Source organism: Dryobates pubescens, chromosome 4, assembly GCF_014839835.1.
Source record: "Dryobates pubescens isolate bDryPub1 chromosome 4, bDryPub1.pri, whole genome shotgun sequence".
In the NCBI taxonomy this organism is placed as follows: Eukaryota; Metazoa; Chordata; class Aves; order Piciformes; family Picidae; genus Dryobates; species Dryobates pubescens.
Window position 1 is genome coordinate 12,760,318 of NC_071615.1, and position 13,181 is coordinate 12,773,498.

General features: G+C 36.3%; 1 protein-coding gene across 1 annotated transcript in view; it reads right to left on the reverse strand.

Annotated features, from left to right (window-relative positions):
• Positions 1 to 7,337: 7,337 nt before the first annotated feature.
• Positions 7,338 to 13,181, reverse strand: part of PARN (poly(A)-specific ribonuclease) — a 48,256-nt gene continuing 42,412 nt past the window's right edge. The window contains exons 23-24 of the mRNA XM_009898834.2: positions 11,026 to 11,219; positions 7,338 to 8,296 (exon numbers count right to left, since the gene is read on the reverse strand). Coding sequence (XP_009897136.1) covers positions 8,244 to 8,296; positions 11,026 to 11,219 — 247 coding nt within the window. The 3' untranslated portion in view covers positions 7,338 to 8,243. The remainder of the gene's footprint in view (positions 8,297 to 11,025; positions 11,220 to 13,181) is intronic.

Here is a 13,181-nt window from a genome sequence, read left to right on the forward strand (position 1 = left end):
CTATTTACGAATAGTTCCAGTAGTGAAGGAGGGTTGTCCCTTTGGAGAAGGAGATTGTGTAGCAAAAATTAAAAGCTTGTGAAGGCAAGTAAGTATCTTATCCTCATTAAAGTTGAAAACATTTGTAAACTGTAGAGGGTAAGTTCTATGCTGCTGTATAATCCTCCACAGAGCAGTGGAAATACAAATGAACTAGAGAAGAAAAGGTCACCATTGATATTTGTCACAAAATCTGACGCAAGTGCAGATAAAACCACAGCTCAGAATGTTTGCAGATTCCCACCAATCATGTATTTCAGTGCTAGAACTCACCCCCAGGGTGGAATACAGACAAATCACTCTGTGAAGAATCACTATCGCTTCAGACAAATGAGTTCTAGCAACTTTCCAACTCCTGGGTTTAAGATTCTGTAAAATATATTCAGCAGCACATATTGCATGAGAATTGGGCATTGTTCAGTGGAACTTATGCAGCTGCTTAAACTCTGAAGCTTGCACTGGTAGATCCCAGTCAGCTCCGCACTAAAAAATAAAGTCTTTCAGAACATGAAAGGTGTGAGACAGTTGCAGACACATGAGAGTGAGCTGGATCCCAGAGTAGTGCATGAACTGGCATGTCTGGATATGATTAAGTGCCAAGCAGTTTTACAGTGATTTAAACAGGGCTCAAGCTTCAGGATATGAAGGGCTAGTGGGAAACTGCTTTTCAATGCAGCATAGTGTTATTTAATCACTAAATCATTACCACCTTTAATGAAATAAAGCACTCAACATTTTCAACTTGAGTATGTAAATTCTCTAGTTATTCATTTGCTTGGATATTTGGAATTTCATCAGGGCTATGAAGTTCCTGCTACAGTTTTATTATTAAGCAGATATTGTGTATCTATGATTATGGATGCTCTAACTTATTTATATAACCCATTTTTTCCATTCTAGTTTCCAGTACTCATTTCAGTTACCTAAAAGCCAGCCAGAGCATACTAAAATGGATCCACCCATCCAGAGGGATCACTGGCATAGTTTAGACTTTCTCCTAGGATCATTCACTCTGATTTCTACCCTAAAAAATGTCAGAAACATGGCAGAACTCTGTCAGTTTGTTAACTACAGTGAGAACTCTGTGCTATTTGCACTGCAAGCTTTGAAAATTTAGTGTGATGATTTTTTACTTATTATTTTGAACGTGGATATATCTTAGCAAGGCTCTTTTAACCAATGGAGTAAACATAGATGTCTGTCAGGTTCAGACTATACAGAGTGAAAACAGCAATGGAAAAAAAATGTAAAAGCTAATGTAAGAGTCCTGAAATTTTTTCTCATCTACTACAAGTCCCTATTATTTACATCTCACTGCAGTAAACTTTTTTTTCCCGTAGTTTACATTATTTTAAACTTGGAAAGCAACTCCCTGTCCTTAGATGAAACTTGAAATCTGACCATTTTGCCAACCACAACTCTAAATCTATCTGAAATATAAATACTTTTTAGCTTTGAAACAAGACAAACCCCAAGTTTCCTGAACATGAGTTAGCTAGCACTTAAGTTTCTTAAAATAAGATACGAGTGCCAGCTTCCTGCTATTTCCCCCCCGACATTTATACCATTGGATTGCTAGCAAATACAAATTCAGTCAGATTTACAGGCTAAAAAGATAATTTACTCTCTTCTGCTTCCCACAGAACTGAAATTTCAACACCTGGCCTCATTCTTCCTGTTCATACCATGTAGTCATTTGATTGCAGATATCAAATACTTAAATTTAGAGCTAGATAACAGTTTTCTTAGAATATACCTTGCAAGACAATGAATCTTCTTGTGATAGTGATGCCTGTCTCTCCAAAATCTGGTAACATCCTCAGTAATTACCTTTAAACTGAAAAATTAAGCAAAAAAATCCTGAAATACTAGTAGTCTACACAGAATCTTCTCAAATAAACATACAGATAGCAAACCTAGCTGGAATTCTTGCTAAGAAAACATTGTTCACTTATACAAACTGAAATCAAATCATTAACTGAGGTGCCCAGGCTCTTATTAAGACTGTACAAAGAATCAGGGAAAGGAATTTGTATAATGTAAACCATTTGGTTCTTTCCTCTTTCAGTGTCTGTTTGACTAAATGGTTTGCACATTGTCTGTTGGCGTAAAAACAAAACAAAAGTAGGTACTTTGTCAAGATTTCTGATCTAAATACAACACTCTTGACATTTAATGGAAGAGCTATAGGAACCACGTAGCAACTGCAGAGCTTCTTAGACTTTGACAGCACATGTGAATGTGCATTAATTGCCACTAACAAGGACAAGACACCTAAACAGAAGGTACTATTCTGCTTCTATACCCTGAAGTCCAGGTGAGTACTCAACACACAGAGGCAGTATTAATACAGTTGCATATTATACAGGAGATCACTTTAATCCTTTATTTTGTCAATCTAGCATCACATTTAAATCTCCACTATTTCATTGTCAAAGGGCATCACTGAACAGTCTACACAAATTATTTGCACAAGCCTTTTCAAGTTTATTTAAGAAATATTAAATGTTCCAATATACTCAAAATTCTAACAACTAATTTACTTCTCACCTTTACTGATATCCTTTTTCCATTTTCTTTTAGTATATTTTAGGGTTTTTCACATTTGAGTTAGATCTCAAGGTGCAAGGAAAATAACTCATCCAGTTTTCTCTAGCTTTTGTTTGACAATGTACTGTTCTTCAGGCTATTATATGAGCAGTTTGCCAGTGCCTCCAGCCTTGGCTTGCAGGAATTCCTTTGCATTGCTGGTAGTGTGGCTGAATAGTTCCAGGATCCTTTGCTGTATGTTAAATAGTCACCATGCCAGATTATTAATTTTATGTTCCATTTTATGTAAATACTCTGCATGTGGAAATGGAGTGCTCGATCCATTAATATACAGAGATTACACAGATTGCCTGAGGCATAAAACAGCCTGTGAGACTGAAAGAGACTGCAATTTCAAAACCAGTAATTTCAGTTCTTGCAGAGGGAAACAAGCTGAAATCTACTTGCCAAAAAGAGTAATGGAGATCTAAATATTGATTACCTTTCACAAACCTACCTTAGACTGTATGCCTACATTTGAAATTGTATTCTGTGTTGAAGTCACAGGAGCAGGCTTATCTCAGTAATTTATTCCTAAATATAAAGGAGATCCATACACAAGTGAAACTACAGGTAGTGTAAATAGCAACCATTTTTCAGAGTTCTGAATGCAATATTACAGCTGAGTTTGTGCTTTTTTTCAGGAAAGTATTCAAGGAACAAGAAAAGTTTTTGATTTATTTGAGTGAACATTTTAGTAAGTAGAAACAGATGAGAATGGGATAGCTGTAGTTAAAGTTGGTGCGTGTTAGCGGAAGGAAAGCAGGGAACTACCTTTATTTAACAAACTGGAATTCAGAACATATCACAACTCTACCTCACCTAGACTCTTGTAGAAACAAAAGACAGAATTTTCCAAATTCCTTATATAAGCTGAGGAATCATCAACACTAGATTGGGAAGCATTTATGGATGCAGCTTCACAACAGCACATAAAAAACCAAAACAAAACACAAACTGAAATTAAATCCAGGTTAAAGTGCAGATGTTTTCCAAACAAAATGTAGGATCAATTTTAACTATTGTGGAATTCTTAACAAATAGATATCTGTTATTTGTTATGAATGTTGCAAAAGCAAATTCCCCCAACACAAAAATGTAAAATGGCAGGCTCACAGACATGCATACTATATATGCCTGGAAGGAGATTTGTTTTTGAAGAATAAGCAGCAGCTCACATTGAAGTCATCTAACTTCTACTCAAAAAAACCCAACACTAAAAACCCCACAAACAAACAAAGACAACTGAGTATATAAATGAAATAAACATGTTCTGTCTTCCTTCAATATTGTAAGCTTAAAATTACATTTGAAAAAATATTCAAGGTAGAAGTTAATATATACATCTGTATTTACAGATAAATGTACTCATTACTGAGAGAAAATTATTCACAGAGTCATTAAAATCAAACAAACTATCACAGTGCAAAGGGGTTCTGAGGCTTCTAGAAGGAACTGGTAACCTCAAAGGCTGAATTTTAAGTTATCAGCTTTAACAAAATCATATTCTCAATTACTTGATGGGTTGCAAAGAGATCATCGATTTAGGACACAAGTGGCCTAGCATGGCCACAACCTCCATATTTTCAAGTCCAGCTGCATGCTAATGCCAGCCACATAATGCAGGCTCACTCCAGTAAACAACCAGAAAACTGCAAGAGCTTGCAGACTATAGAAGGCTCATGTACAAATGCAACTATCGGTCATTTTAAAGAAATTAATATAAGGGAAGAAAACCTAACTTTACAGTTTGGCTGAATGTTTTCTATACTGCATTAATGAACAGTTGCATTCTACGAGAGTTTGTCTTGAGCTGGGACCAACCTGTGATCTGCGATAGCACTCACGGAAGCACGTGGCTACAAATAATTATTCTTTGGGAAAAAATTAAATAACGACAGGAGATTAATGCATACCTATTAGAGCAAACCCAAAATCTTCATTGTAAGTATACTGGACCTATAAATCCTAGCCTAATCCATCATCTATTTCTTCTCAACCAATGACAGTGTACCAGTATTTCTGTAAAGCACACAGGGAACGTTAGTTAAGTTTAAAGCCACAATAGTACAATACAGACCAGTTAAGTGCTTATTCATGTACTAAATGTACTGAGGAATAACTTGAGGAATCTTCTTCAATGCACACATCTGGTCAGCTGGCAGTAGTCTAAACACTTTAGAAGCCAATAAATTTTGATTATCAAGAGTCTTCTTCTGTATGCTCTGAAGCTCAGTTGCAGGACACATTTGTCTGCGTTACATTTACCATGATTTAAAGATAAAGCATATGTCCAGGGTACCAGACATTTTCTGGGCACCATAACAGAACTCAAAGGTTTAAAGAAAGGAAGCATTGTAACATTTCCCCACACACACACACACCCCCGCCCAGGGTCAACACAAGTTTTAGCTTTCTCCCTCTTACTTGGTCTGTTCATAGGATGGGGTAGTTAAATCTAGACCTCCACCTACATTATCTGAAGCCTTTAGCTTTTTGCTCCAAAACATAAGCTCAAAATTGAGACTGAGGCTGTTGCTTTCTCAGTAATCTTAATTTATAAGGGATGGTTAATTTTCCCTTAGTCTTCATTCACTCTTACCTGCCCTTCTTCAAATCCATGCTACAGGGACACTCACACTCCTTCCTTTTATGCTACACAATCACCTTTTTCTTCTTCTTTGTCTACCAGCAACTTCCTGTACTCTGGGCCATCAATCCTGTGGATTCTGACACAAGTTAATACTTCTCACCAATAAATGCTTGAGATGGATTTAAAAATGATCATCTCAAAAACAGTTTTAACTTGCTTTCTGATGCAAACAGTGAAGTGCTTGGTCACCACAGATAAAAGTATCATTGCCAAGTTTAAGCTTCAGTCAAATAAACACATTCCGCTGATGAGGCAGGATTTCAGCCCACCTACCTCATTTGCCTGCCAAGACAGACTTCTCCCATGTTTCTTCACACCAGCTCTTCAGATTGTGTCACATTCTCAGCAACTTACCAGCTACGCCAGCTCCATGAAGAAGCAGCCAGGCCAAAGCCTCACCATGCCTCTGGAGCTGAGTAACAGAACATAAAACTCCAGAGGCCAAGACCCAGGAAACTCCATAGCCATGCAGACCAGTGATGACAGCTTTGTTTTTCAGAAACAAATGCTGTAAAGATGTACATTCTATGCACATGTTTTAAACGTGCATTAGGAAACAAATGTGGATCTAATTTAAGAAGCTGCATTCTTTCCCTTCCTAAAATTAATGATTTAATTTCAAATGACGGGAAGTGTATCAAACCCCACAGAAGAAGGGGGTTTGAGACACTATCAGTGGGTTTAGTTCCTTCTTAGGCCACCTCCTCACCCCTGAAATTTCTCCACCCAAAATTAGTCTTAGTTACAGCCCCACATCCAGTCATATTTTAGTAGTTTTTCTAGGTGTTGACTGCTAAAATCAAATACACACAAAGACTAGAAGATGAAAGAGACATTTTCTTAAGGGGTGTTAATTACAGGTAGAGATAAAAAACAACATCCTGCTCCTCAAAATGACAGTTCTGGAAGGCAAGAGGGTAGAAAGGGTGGGAATATCTATTAACCTTTGTAGTTTAGAGAATGACACACATAGCCTATTGTAATGCAGTTAAGACTTGTATTTTCCTTGAAGATATGTAAGTGTTGCTGTTCAAGAGTGAAGTCAGTACCATGAGCATCCTAATGGCCTCAGCATAAAGACACTATGTGGATTCTCTTCTAACAGTGTGGACCTCTATAGCAGAGAGCCCCTTGTCTCTTAACCTACACTTTTGACAATCCCTTTAAATGCTTTTGTATTGTTCTGACATTGTTTCTCTAAGCTCCCTCCCAAATCATGTTATGCCAGTTCTTCAGGATATATAGTAAATAACACTCCCCAGAATTTGGACAGAACACCATAAAAATTACCTGAATCATCTCCATAAGCAATGAATATTTTATACAACTTCAAAGTGTCTCATATATTCTGAGGGCTAAATTGGCAGTTTCTTTGTAGCTTTGGATACTCAAGATAAAAGCGATTTAAGTATTTACTAAGTCATGAGTCTCGGAGAAGAAAAGTCTCTGGATCCTTGAGAGCAGAAGAATTCAGTTACTAATTTCCCCTTGCATCACTAACAACACTGTCTTCTTTCCCACATTTTTGTGTGAGAATGTGATGAAATGGCTCCTATTAAAAAAACAACAACTTAATTACACTACTGGTATTAATCCAAAGTTAGAACAAACCATTTCAACATTCAACATCTTTAAATTATTTTTCCCATTGCAATGCAACTTCTAGATAGCTCTCACAATCATTTAAAATCAAAAAACATTTGGCATGCCTTCAAACAGGTTATTGCATTGTTTGACTGACAGCAGTTCCCACTAATGTAAACATAATCTGGTGAAACCTTCTTAATAGCCCACTCTTCCACAGGAATAACTTTGAACTCACTGATTCGTAAAACTCTTCCCTCCTCCAAGGGAAACACATAACAATTTAAAACTCATGACAACAAGCTTGCTTTTCTTGGTTACGCTTCACAAATATCTTGAAAGCAGTCCATGGACCAAAAGGGTCTGCTAACCCCAGGCTAACACAGGAGATTGGTATATCATGAAGACCAAAAGAGGAATTCACCAAAAAAAGCTTAAAAATTATAAACTAATAAACAAACCCAAATCCGGTCCTAAGAAAATGTCTTTTAATTTTCATTTTATGGAAATACATCTTTTGTTTTCATTTCCATGATACAAAAAATGTTAGATATCAAACATTTTCTGAAATCTACCAATGCAGATCATTTTTTAGACAAATAAAGGGCTGGTGTAGTTAGCAGATTTGTCACAGGTAACAAAAAACATTTTTACAAAAAACCCCACAAGTTGGGGAAGAAGAAAGGAAGAAACAGATTGAGACTTAGGAGGCAAAACAGCAACAGATATGGGGGGGGGGACACACCAAACAAAATACCAAACAAACCTACCTCCCACCACGAAAGTTTGAGAAAGTTGAAAGTTAAAGAGTTTTTGGAAAGGCCAAGGTATGAGGAAAGTTGGTATTTAAATGAATACTGGCTGGGAGGGGAGGGTAGAAAATGGAAAACTAAAGGAGATGTCCAGGTAAAGATATTGGTAGAGAGCAGTATGTGAAACTGCAGTTCTACCTGTTCCAAAAAGGCTGACAGCATATTGGTATTTATAGCTAAAGATTAGGAGATTTGTGGTAAAACTGTCCTCAAGCACAGGAAATAGCCTAGCACAAAATATGTCAGAGTGCCAGTTCTTTTTGTACATTTCATAGCCAGCATGCCAGAGTAGGTGACCAAAATACATTTAGCCTTGCTTCTTACATCTAACAACATTTACAACAGCAAAGATTTCACATGATCAACAACAAGCCATATAATAGTTAGATACACAGAAGTAAAATGGACAGTGATTGTTCAATAAACAGTTTAAAATAATTAAACTGATTTTTTTCAGAACACATACTGCTTTGTTAACACCACTTAATTTAAATAAAGTATGGCTTCCAAGAGGTGCATTCTCACAACTGCTTTCAGTCAATTCCACTTGTTAAGGCAGTTGTTTCCTACCATGTTTCAGGGACTTCAAAAATTCCAGTGGAACTGGTTGTGAGGCCTCCTGAAAGACAGTCATAGAACAATACTTCAGTACACGAACATTGAAAGGAATAAAAATTAAACCAAGCAGCTTTTTATTCTGTCAGACCATACAAAGATGTATTTTCTCCTCTAGAGTGAGGCTCTAGGCACAATACTGGCAAGCCAATGTTTACAAAAGAAAACCAAGAGACTCTTTCAGTAGGCACTTCAAGAAAAAAAGGAAAAAGAAACCAAAGAGGTTAATATCAAGCTTCTTACCCAAACGGCAAATGTTATCTTTTGCAATTAGTATTTTTAATGCAAGTAATTTTGGTTTTGCAATAACTGGGATGATGAAGTCAATGCTATTTATTATTGTACTTGCAATTACTCTTGTTTAAGGCAGTTAAGACAGTGAAGAGTATTTCCAGCCCAAAGTGGAGAAGATGAATCAAACTAACTCTGATAAGGTGTATTTCCATAATGCCAAATACAGAGCATGAATTTTATACTTGGAATTACAGTAGACAGTCTTGTCATTTTGCATGTGCTTCCATGGCCCAATTGCCCTGTTGAACTACAAGAAGAAAGCCATTTCTAAGCACAGCTGTTGAATCAATTTTATTCTACCAAGATAGAAGGAAGGATGTTTGATTTACAACACCAGTTTCTAGACCAAAGGGGCTAGAGCAGACACTGAAAGGAAGTTTTAACTATTACTATTATGAATATACCTAAATACAGGCAGTGCCCCAGATAACTATATGGCTTAATTTTTTAATATTGTCTAATCAATTTCTGTAAGAAACTACTAACAAAAGTTGCAATTAATTAATAGATAAATAGAAATAAAAACTTTTGAGGTTTAAATTCAAGTAATGTAAAGTTGGTTTAGTCCTGCCTTTCTCCGTGTCCCCCTCCCGCCCCCCATGCTGCAATAGCTCACACAACATAGCAAAAGTATCAGGTGAAACATGGTCATCTCATTGTCACCTGCCTGTACTTAAGTCAGACAGAGTTTAAAGTATTTAACTAAAAAATATGTAGGTATCAAAGTCTGGGAAAAAAAATCTCTTACATCAACCACAGGTGAAAAGTCTTTAATCACATAACAAACACTAAAAGCTATGGTTACAAACACCACACAGAATACCGCATATATTAATGCATACATCAAAAATAGTTTTAGAAGACAGAAAAAAAATTGTTTGGGTTTATAATTTGTATTAAAAGCACTATTGGTTTTTTTAAGTACTAAATTATGAGTTCTAAACAAGCTTTTTAAAAAAAGACAACTTATACAATACATTGCAGAAGTTAAAAAAAAAAGGCAAAAGAATCACAATTTGACACTTTTAAAACAAACCCCTGCTATTTTTTCTGTTTTTCAAAATCTGCAACTCCCAAAAGTGAGATTCTTCAAGCTTCAACAACTAACAATCCTTGAAACGTGAATGAACTCCTCATGGCTCAGTGAGCCTTCCAAGTAAGCGAAAGCTTGCTCAAAGCACGCGGTAGATTGTAAGAACTGTTAAGGGCAACTCTGATGCACCAATCCAAAATACTAGGAAAGGATTTTAAACACGCTCATTTTCCATTACTGTAGTGCCAAGTGTTATCGGAAAATAACCCCACAGCAAAGTGATTCATAAATGCAAAACACCCAGACAACTAAAGGACCTGCCTAAGTTTAAGGGCCCAGTAGCATGGCACCTGTCTGGCAGCTTACTCCTTCATTCAGTCATCTCAAAGTCAACACATTCTCAGAAAACGTTCTAGGGAGAAAAGGGTTTCAGTAGAGTGCAGCCTACTTATTTATACTAGGGAATATAAATCAGCAGTCTGACTGGGTCACACTGCTCTCTGCCTAAAACAGCACTGTAGCAAGCAGTGTGCCAGCAGTGGTGAGGGGCAGGCAGATAGACTGTCAAAAGATTTGGCTTAATTGCAGAGGCCAATAATATTCTGACCACATCAAAAAATTCCATTGTTATCTCAGTTTACAGAAATATCTCACAAATAACTATAAATAAGGGATGCTAAGCAGTATTATGAGGATAGTCTTCAAGTTTTCAGGGCAGCAGGTAGATTTTATTAAAATTGACTCATTTGCAAGCAACAGAGACTGTCAAATAACACACATATGGCACGTCAAGCTAGGTGCATTCAAGCATGCTATGATTCCATTTAATCAATGTTAAGGGAAAACTTCCACATTAAATTAACCTTACATTTTGTGATGAAGTATTCGATTAACAGAAAATCTACTCTAGATTCCCGTTCCAGAATTCCTTCAGTTTTGCTTATGATATGCAAAACCATATTGGGAAACCTTAACTAGGAAGTCACATTAGAAAAAAAAAAAAGAAAAATATAAAGAACAGCTAAAAATTCAAAACACTTTCCTTTAAGGAAAAATGTAATCAAGTAAGGAATCAACTACATCCTGCTTCCTTTGGTTGATCTCAGATGAGATTTTGTTTGGGGTTTTGTGCTTGGTTGAGGATTTTTGTTGTTGGGAAGGAGGGTGGTTTTTTGGGTTTTGCAGCATAAGAACCCCCAACCAACTAAAAATTAACCAATCCCCCAATAACCAATATTAAGCTTAAAACAACTTTTCTGCACTTCTATGAATGTAATGGAGTAAGTTCACTGTTACAAGTTATTTTGCAATAACTGAAGACATTCAAGAAACCAACTTGAATTCTGTTCAGGCCTAAGGTAGCTTCAAACATAACAGAACACCTTGTGCACAAACACTGTGCTTACCTGCTGGAAGTTGTTCCGTCTTGATCTTTTTGAACTTTTTGGCTCTCTTCTTACCATCTGGAAGGGACTCTGCAAATGAGTCTGTCTGGTTATATTCAGGATCTTGACTTTCTCTCTCTTCCATATCATCTGAACCAGATTCTTCCTGAATAGGACTCATGCTTCTCTTTCCCACTGTACTGGTACCTGTAAAACTGGAGTGTAGGAGAAAAACTACTATAGAAGTCATGAATAAGAATGTTACATAGGTACTAGTTATTGTACATCTATAGGTAGTAGGATAAAGTGTAGTAAGTGGTACACTGTGAACTTACAGTAAGTGGTGTACTATGAACTTAATCATGAAGTTCTGTAAGTTGGCTATCTAATCCAGTCTTATGTGGATGGAGGTATTCGCCCTTTGTGCTACAGATGTCTTAGGCTTCGCTGCTGTTCTGATGAGATCACTCAACTCAAATGTAATTAAAGCTGTTCTCTAACCCTGCCTAGTTTTAATTTATATTCTCTTAGCTATGATAATTCTTATAAAACATTCTCAATAGACACTAAGTTATAAACAACTGTTAAGCCTCAAACACACATCTTGAGTCTATGTAATACTGAAGGGTTCTACTATATGTTAATTTCACCCTCTCTCCTGGAATTATATATAATAGAAATGCTTTTAAAGCTGCATAAAGATAGAGAAAATCAACAAGCTCCAAAATAAAATTAAATCAGGCCTCAAAGTGAAGTGTCCAATGGACTGATAAAATAAGAAGCAAAAAAAACTGCACACACATAAGCAGTATTTGCATGAAGCCTGACTAACACAGTATGAAGGTGAACCTAGAGCTTCATCTCATTCAGCATGCAATGAAATAACACTGCAGAGATTTTTTTTATTTTACTGGAATGCTACTGTTGTATTTCCTCAAAAGACAAATGGCAAAAATCAAATTGGCATAAGAAAGAATGCAGGAATTATAAAAAAGTTGTTCCCGTGACAAAATTCCATAGATGTGACTATCAGCTACTTAAATGTCTATTTCAAGAGGTTTTTTAGCACAACACACATTTTTTAAAAGGCAGTCTTACACTTACAAGCCTTCAATTTTTCATCAAGAACTACACAGAATGGCTGTATGCATGCATCTAAGTCATATTCTATTCTTTACAGAACAAAGCTTTACAAGCCATTTTATTTTTCCTTTCTAACCAATAATAGCAGGGAATTAAGGTATTTCAGTAAGGCTTCAGATAATGGACTGTTAAATTTGGCTGTATGGGTTTGGATTCAAAATGGAATTTTTTCGGCTGAACATTTTGCAACTTAAACCAGACTCTTTCTGGGATGTCCAAAGGCAATACACATGAAACATTCGATCACACCTTATGTTCTTGCTTCCACTTGAGGAGCACAAACACCATTTCCTTTTATGAATAGCTGGCTTTTCCAAAAAACATTCACACACAGAAGATGTTCTTTCACCATTTCTTACAAATCGTCATTTTGAGTCACACTGCAACTACCATCAATAAAAAGATGCAAGCCAAAAAGCTGGATGGAACTGTTTATCCTACGTAAGGCACTGCAATATTGTAAAAGAGGCAAAAAACTAGGTTTGGAAAGAAAAAAAAAATACAAGAGAACAAAAAGCATTTAGAAAATGAAACCCCACTATATATTTGTAAACATTGTTTGGAAAAGTTTGCAAACTTTCTACATTTGGAAAAAATAGTCTGTAAATGCATAAGGAGGAAAAACTTTGGAGCTATAAATTATGACCCCCAGGATTTTTCAGATCTATTCTGAGGATTTGACTCTTGGAAGGGAAGAGCAGGAAGAAGCTCCCTTTTTGAACTTAAGGCTCTTGGGAAGTTATTCTGATTAAAGAGAAACAAGTTCTCGACCTTTATTGCTCATTTAGCTGTGTAACAAAGGACAAAAATTCCTTTCAGGCCTTATGGACGTATCTACAAGGGTCAGGGAAGGAGGAACGTGGAAATTATCAAAAGAAACCAGGAGCACAAAATCCAATATATATTTATAGCTTATAATCAAGAACTGGCAAAATCTTGTTTTCTCCCTAAATATTAGTTTTAGTCTACATTCTCTGTTTGCATGGATTCTACATGACTATGGGTTTATATGTGTCTTATTCTTCTTTGACCTA